This window comes from Ctenopharyngodon idella, chromosome 19, assembly GCF_019924925.1.
Source record: "Ctenopharyngodon idella isolate HZGC_01 chromosome 19, HZGC01, whole genome shotgun sequence".
NCBI classification, from domain to species: Eukaryota; Metazoa; Chordata; class Actinopteri; order Cypriniformes; family Xenocyprididae; genus Ctenopharyngodon; species Ctenopharyngodon idella.
This window is the reverse complement of record NC_067238.1, coordinates 31,952,357-31,969,248: the sequence shown is the minus strand read 5'-3', so window position 1 is coordinate 31,969,248 and position 16,892 is coordinate 31,952,357. Positions and strand designations below refer to the sequence as shown.

At 35.8% G+C, this 16,892-nt stretch overlaps 1 protein-coding gene across 1 annotated transcript in view; it reads left to right on the top strand.

The window, feature by feature from the left end:
• The window catches only part of angpt1 (angiopoietin 1), a 70,714-nt gene that overhangs the window by 17,341 nt on the left and 36,481 nt on the right, over positions 1-16,892 (top strand). Inside the window, exons 2-3 of the mRNA XM_051873135.1 lie at positions 13,616-13,771; positions 14,192-14,313. Coding sequence (XP_051729095.1) covers positions 13,616-13,771; positions 14,192-14,313 — 278 coding nt within the window. The remainder of the gene's footprint in view (positions 1-13,615; positions 13,772-14,191; positions 14,314-16,892) is intronic.

Here is a 16,892-nt window from a genome sequence, read left to right as displayed (position 1 = left end):
ATCCCTGGTGCATAAAAATGCCTGTCGTTGATGAAACACTCTTGTTTTGTATTTGTGCAGCACTAACAGAATCTTGTGCTCCAGTGTGAGTCTCATCACTTTACAAAGACCATAATCCTTCACCAGCTTGTCTAGACGGACACTAAAATCCATTTATAGAGTATTGATAATAATAACAAGCACATTTCCTCCTCACGCTACCAAAGACAGGACGACAAAGGCAAACATTTCTCTTGGAAGCTGTCTTCTCCTCTCTCACTGAGTCAAAGCAAACAGCCTCTCCATCTTCCCTCTGTCCCACACGTAACTTCATGTTTTTAAGACGGGACAGTGAAAATGAATTCCTCTCTGCTTTTGCTAACCTCCCATGCTTTATTGGGTTTGGTGCGACTCATCAGATGGGCTCTCGTTCTGTGTTTGTGGTATTTATAGAACAGTCCGTATCAATTACAATGGCTTTTGGACAGATGAAAATGAATGAGTTGAAAGAACAGAGCGCTCGTGCTTTCCAAAAGGTGATCAATGATTAAGATATTATGGATTTATGAGTTGCTTTAATGTTCAAAGTTGAGTCCAGTGCTAGTAGGAGATCGATCCTCCCTACAGAACCTCATTTGGCAGCGACTGTACAGATCGAGTTAACGTCGCTCTTGGCATCATTTGTTCATGCTGCGTTGGTTATCTTGAATATATCACTCCATTTTAATGCATTAGCATTGGATGAACTTATTTACAATAATCACTGCTAATATTGTAAGAATTTTATATACTTTTTTTTTTACTTTATAATATGCAATTTTGGTGTGCAAATATAATTGTTCTGACATGTAATATTTATTGCACATGGTCAAATTTTCCTAAACCTCATTTTTGTTTCTGTAAAGTGTGATTTGCATGTTTTCCCTTTTCTTTTTCCCATTATTTCAAGTCCTATGTTTAGATTGCGATGGCTGCTGTGACCAATGTTGATTTTGTTTTGATATTGTGTTTCTATGCAACCAATAGCATATACATTTACCTCTTGTTAGATTTTGCTTTAGTGCATTGTTTTTAAACAACCATATTATGTTTTATATTTATATCTAAAGTTTCAAACCACATCTGACACAGAAATTAGTAGCCGACTCAAGTAACAATCAAAGGTTTCCACAATCACGCATTAAAATGAAGGACTTGTTTTATTGGAATTGAAATATCAAGCCTTGCTGGACCTCTTCAGTGTATACCCCAAATATCTCAGGGCTTTGTAATACAAAACAGCTCCAGCTGGGAAAATGCCAGTTCTCAAAATGTAATGTTTTACTGCCGCTGACAAACTGGAATTACGACACGGCTGACAATGCCATGGCACACGGGCACTGCTTTAAATTGTTTGGGAGATGGTTGGTTTAGATTTAAGCTGCGTATATAAACTGATCATTTCATTAAATTATATTTATCGGCACACAGTCCATTTGCTGTCTCTGGCAATTGATTGGTTGTTCTCATTGGTGGATTGTAGTCACACTGTCCGAGGCTCCATGTTAGTTCACTCCAAATGATGTTATTACAAACTCATATGACTTTCTTTCTTCCAAATAACACTGAAGGAAACGTTCAGAAACAGAATGTTCATGCTGCTTTTCCATATATTGGGACAGGGCCTGTCAGACTCCAAATGCACCTTAAAAGCATTGAAGGGGTGGTTGATTATGATTTCACTTTTTTAACTTTAGTTAGTGTGTAATGTTGCTGTTTGAGCATAAACAACATCTGCAAAGTTACAACACTCAAAGTTCAATGCAAAGGGAGAAGGACTACAACAAACGGCTGGTAGGGACTACAACGAGCTACTTCTCGGGTTAGTGACATCACTAACCTTAAAATTTACATAAACCCCGCCCCCGAGAACACACAACAAGGGGGGCGGGGCCATGTTGGGCTGCTTTAGAGAAGAGGAAGAGTTGTTGTAGTAGAGTGTTGTTGTCATGCCGTCATTTTACGCCGGACTGCTTCACAAACGAGGGTCAATTCAATGAAAAAGATTAACATGACGGCACATGCTAGTCGATGAGTTGAATCAACTCCACAGCAACTACATAAATTTATCCACTAACCATTCAGAAACGTCTAAAAGTTGTAACTTCTTCCTGAGTCTCTCCATCAGTGTCGACTCCGGTTTGAACAATGTAAGGCTGAACACCGTCTTCATTTTGTCTGCGTGAGATTCTCCAGCTTTGTTGTTGTTGAGCGACCGAAGCGCGAACTGTTAAAGCTCCGCCCTCTTCTGGAAAGGGGGCCGGGAGCAGCAGCTCATTTGCATTTAAAGGGACACACACAAAAACGGCGTGTTTTTGCTCACACCCAAATAGGGGCAAATTTGACAAGCTATAATAAATGATCTGTGGGGTATTTTGAGCTGAAACTTCACAGACACATTCTGGAGACACCAGAGACTTATATTACATCTTGTGGAAGAGGCGTTATAGGTCTACTTTAAACAAGTGGCCTTCGTTCTTAGAAGAAAAGATCCTATATAGAAGCTTAAAGGGTTCCATCAGATGCTTCATATTGAACATTTTAGGGGTTCCATCGTGGGATCATTTAATGGATTTTGTTTTTTATTCATTTTAAATTTTAATTAAAATTTCTCCTTATATATAACCTTTCTGGCATAAAAGGTCTTTAAAATTGAGTCAAGAACCATAGGGTTCTAAAAAGACCTCAATGAACCTGTTTTTCTAAGAGTGTATGCGACTCAAGCACTAAATTTCAAGTCGACTTCTGTTCACTTTGTGTGAGAAACAGACCAAAGTTTAACTTATTGTTCCCTGAAAATCTTGCATGACATCTGTGGTCCTCATTCACTGTCATTGTACAGAAAAAAAAATCTGCTTGTTGTGAAAAGTAAGTTATTTGGGTTTGGAATCTGACATATGCATCTCTTCTGCTCACCAAGGCTGCATTTATTTGATGATAAAAATACAGTAAAAACAGTGAAATATTATTACAATGTAAATCAGCTGTTTTCTATGTGAATATATAGTAAAGTGTAATTTATTTCTGTGATCAAAGCTGAATTTTCAGCATCATTACTCCAGTCTTCAGTGTCACATGATCCTTCAGAAATCATTCTGATATGATGATTTGATGATCAAGAAACATTTATGATTATTATCAATGTTGAAAACAGTCACTTTAGATCAATTATTTTCATCCTTGCTGAATAGAAGAATTAATTTCTTATGAACTTTTGTATGAATGTGTACAGTATCTAAATATTTTACAGTCTCTACAGACTCTTTGGAGCTTTAGAAGATCATGTTGAACTGTAAGGAGCAAGAATGTGGCACATTGTGAGAGCGAACAGCGATATATTTCTCTGTGAATATTTCACATTGTGTGCTTGAGTACATTTGTGTGTGTGTGTGTGTGTGTGTGTGTGTGTGTGTGTGTGTGTGTGTGCTTGAGTACATTTATGTGTGTGTGTGTGTGAGAGAGTTCCTTGAAGGAGTGTTTGTGATTGAGTGAGTCTGTAAACTAGCCCTGGGGATTGAGGTTGTAAAGGTTAACTGTGAGCCCGGCTTTATTACAGCACAACATCTGTCTAACTCTCTATAAGTCGCTACTTCACAAGATCATATAGACCCTCCGCAAAAACAAGCCCTGTGAGGTTTGGTGTAGAAACAATCTGTATGATTTGATGTAAGCTTGAGTTAGTTATGTCCAACTACACAAACTGTCTACACACATGACCGCGAGTACATAATAGCTTTGTGTTAACTTGGTTTTAAATTACACTCTGAGTGCCTGTTAATCTAACCCTAATTATAGATACAATAGTCATGGATACTAATTTACACAAGTAGCAATTACTGTTCGCCGTCGCCACAAGCGTCAGAGGGTCTTGCTGAATAAGACAAACCAGGTTGAGCTTCACCCCAAGTTCTGTGATGCTTCACACTTTATGTATTAAAAAAGAAAAAAATGCATCGATCGATATTGGATATTTAATTGTGTATGTTCATTTCTCCTATTGTTATATATGACTTACCTTTGATTGCATCTAATGCTCATTTATACTGTACATTATGATGTTGTGATGCTTGAATTGACTTGCAGCAAAAGAGTATTTACACACTACCATTCAATACCATTTATTTTTTTAAGAAATTAATACTTTTATTAGCTGTTTTAACCCAGCAAATTGGGTTGTTTTAACCCAGCGAATTGGGTTGTTTTAACCCAGCGAATTGGGTTGTTTTAACCCAGCGGTTGGGTTGTTTTAACCCAGCAAATTGGGCTGTTTTAACCCAGCGAATTGGTTGTTTTAACCCAGCGAATTGGGTTGTTTTAACCCAGCGAATTGGTTGGTTTAACCCAGCGAATTGGGTTGGTTTAACCCAGCGGTTGGGTTGTTTTAACCCAGCGAATTGGGTTGTTTTAACCCAGCGAATTGGTTGGTTTAACCCAGCGAATTGGGTTGGTTTAACCCAGCAGTTGGGTTGGTTTAACCCAGCAAATTGGGCTGGTTTAACCCAGCGGTTGGGTTGTTTTAACCCAGCGAATTGGGTTGTTTTAACCCAGCGAATTGGTTGTTTTAACCCAGCAAATTGGGTTGTTTTAACCCAGCAAATTGGGTTGTTTTAACCCAGCGAATTGGGTTGTTTTAACCCAGCAAATTGGGTTGTTTTAACCCAGCAAATTGCGTTGTTTTAACCCAGCGGTTGGGTTGTTTTAACCCAGCAAATTGGGTTGTTTTAACCCAGCGGTTGGGTTGTTTTAACTCAGCAACTTGGTTGTTTTAACCCAGCGATTGGGTTGTTTTAACCCAGCGATTGGGTTGTTTTAACTCAGCAACTTGGTTGTTTTAACCCAGCGAATTGGTTGTTTTAACCCAGCGAATTGGTTGTTTTAACCCAGCGGTTGGGTTAAATGTTTGCCCAACCTGCTGGGTAGTTTTATTTAACTTTTGTTGAAAAATTACTGTATTTCTTGCTTAAAATGAACCCAAAGTATGTTGGAAATTAACATTTATTAATATGTTTAATAAATGAACATTTGTTAATAAATTTAATGAATAATAATTAAACAATAAACAATTATTAAATTGCTTATTAATAAATGTTCGCCTTTTGATTATTATTGTTGCCTCTAGAATTACGTGTCTGATTTTTAATTTCCAACCTATTTTGGGTTTATTTTAAGCAAGAAATACAGTCATTTTTAAACAATAGTTGAGTTAAATAAAACTGCCCAGCAAACATTTAACCCAACCGCTGGGTTAAAACAACTCAGTCGATGGATTTGTCCATTTTTAACCCAACTTGGGTTGTTTTTAAGTGTATAATGATTTCTGAAGGATTGACTGGAGTAATGATGCTAAAATTCACATCACAGAATAAATTACATTTTTGTATATATTTACATAAAAAAGCTACTTTAAATTGTTATATATATATATATAAATTCTTTACATGTATCACGTCTCTGTGTTTATGTAAACGCTTTGCAGAGAAAAAAAATATTTTGAAAAGAAGTTTATGTAAATATGCATTGTCCTTCAAGACACTTTAGTATACAATTCATCATGTACAATATTATCTGTTGCATCAAACAGAGAATTCATTTGTCAGCTTTGGTTTATATTGTAGTTTAAACAGATTGCTTTAGCAGTGACAGACCTGTAGCACAGCTCTGAACTCTCATAAACTCTCATAAAGCATGCTGGACAGAAGCAGGGCTGATCGTGCGTCTGCAGCAGTGGACTGGCGTCAGTCGTTATCACTGACCTCAGCGATCATCATGTGACCTGACCTGTAATTCACAGACCCCAAAACATTTACAGTCCTGTGTCAACTAGCAGTTGGGGAGAGATTCTGCTCTGTTGGGTGATTTTCTTCAGCGCTCAGAAGAGAGATTTAGTGGCTCTGTAAGCAGGTCGGGTGTTATGGCTCTCTGAATGAGTAAAGCCCCTCTGTCACCTCACAGCTGGAGTCATGTGAACTTTTATCAATGTGGGAAGGAGTGTTTCCTTTTCTGAAGGACTTAAATGGAAACAGGCATATTTAATTTGATGAAATTAGAATCATCTAAAGGAAATGCATGTGGAATATTTCTTATGGTTAGATTTTATTATTATTATTATCATTATTATTAATAGTATTATTATTATCATCATAATAATAAAGGATAATAAAGTTTAGATACTTTTTTGATGATTCATACATTTGCTGCATTTTTTGCAAGCAAAACTAAATAAAAGTCTAACAGTGAGACATTTTGACCTCTTAAATGTGTGCGTCTCTAACATCACTCGGTTCACATCGCCCCGTTCACCTTCTCACATCGCTGCACTTTGCAAATAAACACAATCAATCTGTAAGTCAAGCGGTGAACTTCGCCAGCTTTAAACACCATGGTGATATCGATATAGACGTGACTGCTCTCGGGTCAGATTTTTGAGCGCTGATATGGCTGACCTTGACTCATTTGGCATGACCCTCTGCTGGTGGGCAGCTGTGAGACGTAAGCCAATCCCCAGGTGCAGCGGAGCGGCTTCGACTCCATCGCTCTCCCATGTGTGAGTGTATCTTTGAGACAAAGTGCAGGTGACAGTCTTCGCAGGGTTTGCCTTGAATTATTTATATTTAGTTCAAAATAGGTTCATTTTCATCATTACATTACATTTTATTTGTCATTACCAACACTACGCTCTAAAGGCAGTTCACACCAAGGATGAAAAGTTCTAAAAAAAACATTCTAGTCCACTCCACAACTCATGCCCATCGCCAAGGGGGGAATTGGGGGTCAGTGCCCCCAGAGATGACACAACATGCCCCTTTAATTGTATAGTAAAAAACCTTAATTCTGTGGATTCAGCCATTCACGTATTATATAAGAAAACATCTTTAACAGCATTGAGCTCACAGGAACACTGATCTGTACAACGGTAACTTTAAATAAAATATAAATATAAAATATAATATATAATATATAAATCAGATAGTAGTCAGAGCATGTGTAAGGCTGGGCAAGGCTTACGTTCCCCTGGACATGGACTTGAGACTAAATTTTCTCATTCACTTGCCTGCTGCTGCTACTATGCAAGCTTGTTTCCGCCACTGAATAAACAAATAAAAAGGTAATTGCGTCACATTTCTGACATTTTTTTTTCTCAGAATTGGGTGATATAAACTCAGAATTGCATTATATACAGTCGCAATCGCATGTTTTAAAGTCAAAATTTTGAGATAAACCCGCAATAATGAGGAAAAAAGTCCGAATTGTGTGATAAAGTCGCAATTGCGTATTTTAAAGTCAATTTTATTAGATAAACTCGCAATTCTGGGGTAAAAATTCAGAATTGCTTGATATACAGTTGTAATTGCGTGTTTTAAAGTCAATATTGTGAGATAAACTCGCAATTCTGGGGAAAAAAGTCAATTGTGTGATCTACAGTCACAATTGCGTGTTTTAAAGTCAGAATTGTGTGATATACAGTCGCAATCGCATGTTTTAAAGTCAAAATTTTGAGAAACTCACAATTATGAGAAAAAAAGTCAGAATTGTGTGATATACAGTCACAATCGCATGTTTTAAAGTCAAAATTTTGAGATAAACCCGCAATTATGAGGAAAAAAGTCAGAATTGTGTATGAACACTTCAGCAACAATTACATTCTCTCCCAGCATCCATAAATGTGCAAGTGTCATCTCTGGGTTAAAGACAAATAAGAGTGTTCAAGATAAAGATTTAAATCACTTCTTTAAATCAAGCACTGAAGACTGGAGTAATGATGCTGAAAATTCAGCTGTGCATCACAGGAATAAATTATATTTTAAATAATATTCAAATAGAAAACAGTTATTTGAAATTATAATTAGTGAGCAATTTGGTGAGCATAAATATGGAAGCTTGTTTCCACCACTGGATAAAAAAATAAAAAAGGTAATTATGAAATTTTAACTCACAATTCTGACTTTTTTTTTCTCAGAAATGCATGATATAAACTGCAAGAAAAATTCAAAATTGTAAGGAAAAAAGTCAGAATTGTGAGGAAAAAGTCAGAATTGCGAGATATAAAATCGCAATTGCGAGAAAAATGTCAGAACTGCGAGAAAAAAAAAGATATAAACTCGCAATCGCGAGAAAACAGTCAGAATTGCGAGAAAAAGGTCAGAATTGCGAGAAAAAAAGTCAGAATTGTGAGGAAAAAGTCAGAATTGCGAGATATAAACTCGCAATTGTGAGAAAAAAGTCAGAACTGCGAGAAAAAAAAGATATAAACTCGCAATCGCGAGAAAACAGTCAGAATTGCGAGAAAAAGGTCAGAATTGCGAGAAAAAAAAGTCAGAATTGTCAGAAAAAAAACAAACTCGCAATTGCGAGAAAAGTCAGAATTGTGAGATAAATTCGCAATTTACGAAAAAAGGCAGAATTGCAAGACTAAAAAGTCAAAATCGTGAGATATAAACTTGCAATTGCAAAAAAAAGTCGCAATTGCGTGTTTTAAATTCAGAATTGTGAGACAAACTCGCAATTCTGGAGTGAAAATTCAGAATTGCTTGATATACAGTCGTAATTGTGTATTTTAAAGTCAATTTTATTAGATAAACTCGCAATTCTGGGGAAAAAAGTCAGAATTGTGTGATATACAGTCACAATTGCGTGTTTTAAAGTCAGAATTGTGAGACAAACTCGCAATTCTGGGGTAAAAATTCAGAATTGCATAATATAGAGTTGCAATCACATGTTTTAAAGTCAGAATCGAGTGATATACAGTCGCAATTGCTTGTTTTAAAGTCAAAATTTTGATATAAACTGAGGAAAAAAAGTCAGAATTGCATGATATACAGTCGCAATTGTGAGAAAGTGTCAGAACTGTTAGATGAAAACTTGCAATTATCTTTAAAAAAAATTGAACGGGCCTCAAGTAGAAAAGATTCTATGTAGAAGCTTAGTTGAAATAATTGTTAACCTGTTAAACATGACAGTATTGTGCAATGATTTAAGACATTTCTCCTTATATAGAACCTTTTCTGATTCTTTAAAATTGAGTCAAGAACCCTAGAGTTTTTTGGAGGCTTTTAAATGACTCAAGCCAATTAAAAAACATGATTATTTCTCTTTCTATACCTCATCTGTTGTCTTTGGGTAGGCACGTTTATTTATGAATGGAAGTGGGAAATAGCTATACACCCACTAAAGCCCTTTACTGCTTCCTCTGATGTTCTTTACACAAAGTTTCTGTTTGTGTAATCTTGATTCTCCTTCATTTTTATTCCCGTTAGTTTAGGGCATGACACAAGCGAAATCCCCTCAGAAAGTCAAAGCGAAGGATCTCTGGGCTAATGTTTCTCCAGGCCACCAGAAGAGCTTCCATACCCTTGTGAAGGTGACTTAACTCGCTCTCAAAGCTCTGGCCAACATCATCTCAGAGTCCAAACCTCTGTTGCCTCTTAAACTGGATCACAGTCAAACGTTTTATCCGTAGAGAGAGCTTAATGGAAGACACAGACCCAGATTGGGAAGCTTAATGTCGTAGTTCAGATGTCTCGGCAAAACTACTGATTGAATTGCGCCTGCAGTGTGATTCTTTGTATTCCTTCCAGTCAATTCCATCAAGATTTGGCTGTTTATTGTAAAGAGACACTTGTATCAGTATAACTTGCTTCACAGTCGTCTGTTAAGTACTGAAGTAATCAAAACAAAGACATCGGCTTTATAATCACTGCCATCTGCAATGTTAATTCTACATGACAAGTTGCTGGTGGCTAAAGCGGTAACAGGTTGAATTTTGTCTACGGATTTCATTTTTTTTGTTGGCAAGTAAAGAAATAGATTTCCACACCCTTTCATTTGGTTTCTTGTTTTTCATATTTTAATATCTATATCACAATGACTTCATATCTCAACCCCAATATGTTTTTTTGTTTTTGTTTTTTTTTTGTCGTCTCCAGAAAGCTGGAGAGCTCCAAACTTTAAAAGTACAACCGATTCGACCACAACTTCCATTTTCTAAACAAACGTGCTTTGCCAAGTGATTCGTTCAGCTTGTGGTTTGACTCTTAGTTACTGAACAACACTCTTCGGTTTGAACCATACAAAACAACACAAACTTGTCAGAATGACTAAAACAGCAAGAAATATGATAAAACTGTTCATTGAAACTGCAGCATGGTGACAATCAGGTCCTTGAACTGCAATTGAATCAGACGTGGGGTCTGACAAGTCATGTTACAATTCGACTCCCTGTTGGTCTGTTCTCTTCGGTGGATTCACAAGGGATCATTCATGATGTAATAAGTGGAGCAAATGACCAGCTGGAATCGTGGAAAAGATGGAGTGGGCGACTCTGTTGTCACTGTCGATTTGCTTAAGTGTCCTGCAGACAGAGATTTTCCGTCACACATCAGGGTGTATGGATTTCACTTGGTGACGGATCCAGTTGCACCTTGTTAGTTGAACAAGTTTAAGAGTGAAGCATACAGTTCTGGCTCATTCTGGCTGACACCAGTAAGTAGATCATTGTAATGTTATGATGAGGTGTGTATGAGATATATAAATGTATCTCATATTGTAACAATTGTCCACCGGAGGCGATTTAAACGAACTCAAGTGCAGTTTATTTGAAATTTAAACATACAGAGCAAACAGAACCAAACCATGAATTGACTTAAACATGAACATGAAAACAGTCTCACCAAACAGTGTTACATAAAACAAAGACAAGATACAATGAGGGCTGTATATACACAAAGACTAATGACTAACAAGATACTCCTGCGAGTAATTAAGATTGAACTAAGAAACACCTGACAAGAACAAACCAAAGGAATCACATGACTGTGAACTTGAACAAAATCTAAACAGACATGACAGATGTACTGTGTGTGTGTGTGTGTGTGTGTGTGTGTGTGTGTGTGTGTGTGTGTATATACACACACATTTGTTTTTGTGAATTGTGGGGACATTCCTTGGGCGTAATGGTTTTTATACTGTACAAACCGTATTTTCTCTCCCCCTACACTACCCCTAACCCTACCCATCACAGGAAACTGTGCACATTTTTACTTTCTCAAAAAAAAAAACTCATTCTGTATGATTTATAAGCCTTTTGAAAAATGGGGACATGGGGTAATGTCATCATAAGTCACCCTGTCCTTGTAATACTTATGTCATACCCATGTCATTATACAAATTTGTGTCCTGATATGTCATAAAAACACACACACACACACGCACACAGTGTTGGGGAAAGTTACTTTAAAAGTAATATGTTACAATATTGCGTTACTCCATAAAAGGTAACTAAGTAACAGAGTTAGTTACTTTTTAGGGAGTAAAGCAATATTGTAACATATTACTTTTAAAGTAATGTGTTACATTATTTTTATGTTACTTTTACTGTGACAGTTATCAAAATAAAATACATGAATATATATATATATATATATATATATATATATATATATATATATATATATATATATAGACACACACAGTGATGGGGAAAGTTACTTTAAAAGTAATACGTTACTCCCTAAAAAGTAACTAACTGCGTTACTTAGTTACTTTTTTGGGAAAGGAATGTGTTACATTACTTTTACATTACTTTTTCTGTGACAGTTATCAAAATAAGAGACATGAAAATATATACGTATATATATATATATATATATATATATATACACACACACAGCGTTGGGGACAATTACTTTACTTTACTTTAAAAGTAATATGTTACAATATCGTGTTACTCCATAAAAGGTAACTAAGTAACACAGTTAGTTACTTTTTAGGGAGTAACGCAATATTGTAACATATTACTTTTAAAGTAATGTGTTACATTATTTTTATGTTACTTTTACTGTGACAGTTATCAAAATAAAATACATGAAAATATATGCATACATATATATATATATATATATACATTATATATATATATATATATATATATATATAGACACACACAGTGATGGGGAAAGTTACTTTAAAAGTAATACGTTACAATATTGTGTTACTCCCTAAAAAGTAACTAATTGTGCTACATAGTTACTTTTTATGTGACAGTTATCAGAATAAAAGACATGAACACATGTACAAAACCTAAACAGACAAGACATATGTACTGTATGTATACATCAAAATAAGAGACATGAAAATATCTACGTATATATATATATATATATATATATATACACACACAGTGTTGGGGACAATTACTTTAAAAGTAATGTGTTACAATATTGCGTTACTCCCTAAAAAGTAACTAATTGCGCTACATAGTTACTTATTATGTGACAGTTATCAGAATAAAAGACATGAGCACATGAACAAAACCTCAACAGACATGAAAAATGTACTGTATGTATATATACACACATACAGTGTTGGGGAAAGTTACTTTAAAAGTAATATGTTACAATATTGTGTTACTCCCTAAAAAGTAACTAATTGTGTTAGTAACTTAGTAACTTAGTTACTTTATATGGAAAGTATTGTTACATTACTCTTTCTCACCTGGGCTGAGTTTGCTTGTTTGTTTTTTAATATCAACAAAAAAAAAGTTTCATTTTTGGCAAATGTAAAGGTACTTTCACACCAAAATGCAGGAAAATAAGTTCAACACTCTTATGTTTATCTAAAGTCATTTTTGCTTGTTAGTATGGTTAAATTAAAGGTCAGCAGCAAAGACATTGCTCAATACATAAAGTATGTTTGTGTTATTTATCATTTAATTATTGCAGGTTTGCGTAATATTGAGTTTTGCAGGAAAACTGAACTCTCTTAAGGTTTGGAAACTGATGGTAAGGGATGAACATAGATATAATTCGAATCGTTTCTAATGACCTCAGTGTCATCTCTCGAGGTTTAATCAACAGAAGTATCTTTGTGTTTGTAAAGCCTGTTCTGGTCTTGTCATCTCTCCAGCTAGAAGATTAGAATGAAAGCCTGCGTGATAAACCCCAGCGTCTCCTGTAGCTGTAGATATCTGCATCTCTTCCTCTCTGAACAAATGACCTACATCTGCTTCCACCTACCTTTAAGACTGGCTCTTCGAGACTCTGTTCGAGTTCGTTTAAAACTGAGCCGCTCCAGGTCATCGTGAAGAGGCTTAGATAAGAAATTCCTTTAAAATGATGCCAACATGGAAATGTCCTTTCTTTAAAGAGTTACTGTGTGGCTTTTTTAAAGGAAGTCATAACTGTGATAGGTTTGATTACCCCCGTGTCCTTGTGCAGAATGGTGTCTCCTTTCGTTTTATTGGCCTCTTAAAAAGTTTGTCAAACCCTCCATGTGCTGTGGGTGTTAAAGTGTCTTTAGGACTGTTGGAGTTGTCAAGTTAAGGGTGTTTTACCTCTGAATGGATTTTACAGCCACTGGAGTGTCGATTATGTCAGGCTTAAGAGGTCATGTTGACATCTGAGCTTGATTCTTTCGTTTTTTTCTTTAGTTTTGGCCTTTAGTATTATGCTTTTGGGGATATTATCTTTTATGCAGTGTGTAATATAGATGTTCGTGAATATAAAGTGCAGATAAATGGAGTTTTTGTGATTCTGAACTGCCTGAAACAAGTCGTGAGTTAGGCGTATGTTTTCAAACATGTTTTTTTTGCTTGTCACCACAGATTGAGAACTACGTTAAAGACAATATGAAGACAGAAATGGTGCAGTTACAACAGAGTGCCGTCCACAACCACACAGCGGCCATGTTAGAGATGGGCACCAGTCTTCTCTCCCAAACAGCCGAGCAGACGCGCAAGCTGACCGATGTCGAGACACAGGTATCGTCCTCCCAAAATCCATTTCATGCTCCATTAAGTGAACAATCTTTTTTTTTTTTCTATGCATCCCTTTAATACGGCTCTTGACAAGCCAAGCTAAACACTAGAGCCACATTAGACATGCAGTCTCTTTTTATGTATCATGCAAATGTTTTTATTGCTAAATTTTTTTTATGACTTGTGCACTTCAATGAGACACAGAGGGATACAGTAAAGTTTTGTTTTGCTGATTTGTCAAATAAGAGGTTGACTTGAGAGAATAACTGTTCATAAGTGCTACCGTATGGTGCTGCGGTATAGCGGTCCTGTTTATGACTTCTCATGAGGTGCCGCAGTAGGTATTAACTTACTTAATGGTTTTAACGTCTGTGTTTTTGCGGAAGGATTACTGTATTTTTATTGGAATGTCATTGTTTTTAGGTTTTAAATCAGACATCACGGTTGGAAATTCAGCTGCTGGAGAATTCACTATCAACCAACAAGTTGGAGAAACAACTTATGATTCAGATCAATGAAATCAACAAGATCCATGACAAGAATGGGTAAAAACCCCAAACACTCGCCTCACACTCCATCAACTATACAACATGAAACACATATGTATACAGTATGCATATACAGTATATGGCTTTTAAAATATATCATTTATATGTAATATAACATAATATGACTTATAATATGTGATTTTGTTTCTTATAACTGTGATATCACAATATATACACACACTTGCGTGCATATATATATATATTATTCTGAGGTGGAAAAAAGCTTCTATAAACGGCTTTTTAATGCAATAATTTCAAATATAATTTAATTAGCCAGAAAAAAGCTGACAGGAAAAAGCAAACACTTACTACAACATAATCAGTTATTCATATTTTGTTGGTTCTCTCTTGTTTTTGCATGTGTTCATAATTTCTTTGTATGACAGCCTGGCTAAATATTGTCGCACAATTTGTCATGTTTCATTGCGTTATCACAAATAAAACAAGTACAACTACGCAATATGCTTAAAAATCTTTTAATAATATTTGAATAAAGGGTGAAGATGTCAGTTTTCCTCACTTTTGGCCACTACTGTACTTCAAATGTTCTTATGAAACAATAATGTTTCTTTACTGCAATTGTTGTAGTCATATAGAGCAAATAAATGCACTTAGGTATAATACAGATATATCATATTGCATGGTTTGTATGTATGCATCTAGGTAAATAAAATGTCTTATACAGTCCTGGGCCAAGAATCCCTGACTTCATCAAGGCTTGATTTGATTATATTTACAGTATGTTTCAGTATTCAAAGGCAGAAGAAATGGAGAGTGCTTCATTACAGCTGTAATAAATACTGATATGAATGTAGTCAAACTCCATAATTTATACACCATACAAACAAACACAGTTCATCTTATAGCTTTAGGGATCAGTGAAAGTCTAAAACAGATCCAGGCCTTAAATCTTGGAAACCTGATGCATGATGCGCTGGATTCACTTGCTTATTACAGCTAAATTCAATCCACATAAAGAACTTAAAAGAATGCGTTCATTTTAGATTGAAATAGGAGAAAGCTACAACGTCAATCTATATTATAGGATGAGTAATTACATCAACACTGGTAAGGAAAATGCTAGACATAAACATATGCTTTTTTAGGTTATTTTCTATTTTTTAAATAGAGGGATACGAATGCGTGTGTGTTCAACAACAGCTGGACTCAAAGCAGAGCGATGGGAATTAAAGCTCTGGTTTTGAAAGTAACGAACATGTCCTTTCAGACCAATCAATACACAGAAAATTGGATCATGCTCCAAAAGCTTTGCATTGCAAAATTCATCTTCACAGAGGATAAAGTTGAGCGCCGGGTCACGGGACGTCACTCATGTCTTGGCAGGTTCCACTGCTCTGCACCGTATGGGACCGAGCTAAAGCCTGAGAGCTTGCGTTGTGAAGAACTGAAAATCATTTTGTGTAATGATCTGTATTGTGGTTCTGGCATAAGAATCTGTATTTCCTAAAAATTACAGGCGAGTGAGATTTGAACATCTGTATTGGCAGATTAAACAGCAGAACAGTGAGACGACTTAACCAGGGTCACTACTAAGGCCTGAAATGTTTATTTTGTGCCTCAGTCTTTTGTTTCTTGTGTGCAATGTTAAGAAGTAACTAATTAATAGTAGCTATTAATTAATTACTTCTTCGTGTAAATAGCATCTATCGCTATCTGCACTTAGTGTAAATAGCATCTGTCGGTATTTGCATTTTGTGTAAATAGCATCTATCGCTATTTGCATTTCATGTAAATAGCATCTATCGCTATCTGCACTTAGTGTAAATAGCATCTATCGCTATTTGCATTTCATGTAAATAGCATCTATCGCTATCTGCACTTAGTGTAAATAGCATCTATCGCTATTTGCATTTCGTGTAAACAGCATCTATCGCTATCTGCACTTAGAGTAAACAGCATCTATCGCTATCTGCACTTAGAGTAAATAGCATCTATCGCTATCTGCACTTAGTGTAAATAGCATCTATCGCTATCTGCACTTCGTGTAAATAGCATCTATTGCTATTTGCATTTCATGTAAATAGCATCTATCGCTATCTGCACTTAGTGTAAATAGCATCTGTCGGTATTTGCATTTTGTGTAAATAGCATCTATCGCTATCTGCACTTAGAGTAAATAGCATCTATCGCTATCTGCACTTAGTGTAAATAGCATCTATCGCTATCTGCACTTCGTGTAAAAGCATCTATCGCTATTTGCATTTCATGTAAATAGCATCTATCGCTATCTGCACTTAGTGTAAATACCATCTATCGCTATCTGCACTTAGTGTAAATAGCATCTATCGCTATCTGCACTTAGTGTAAATAGCATCTATCGCTATCTGCACTTAGTGTAAATACCATCTATCGCTATCTGCACTTAGTGTAAATACCATCTAGCGCTATTTGCATTTCATGTAAATAGCATCTATCGTTATCTGCACTTAGTGTAAATAGCATCTATCGCTATCTGCACTTAGTGTAAATAGCATCTATCGCTATCTGCACTTAGTGTAAATAGCATCTATCGCTATCTGCACTTAGTGTAAATAGCATCTATCGCTATCTGCACT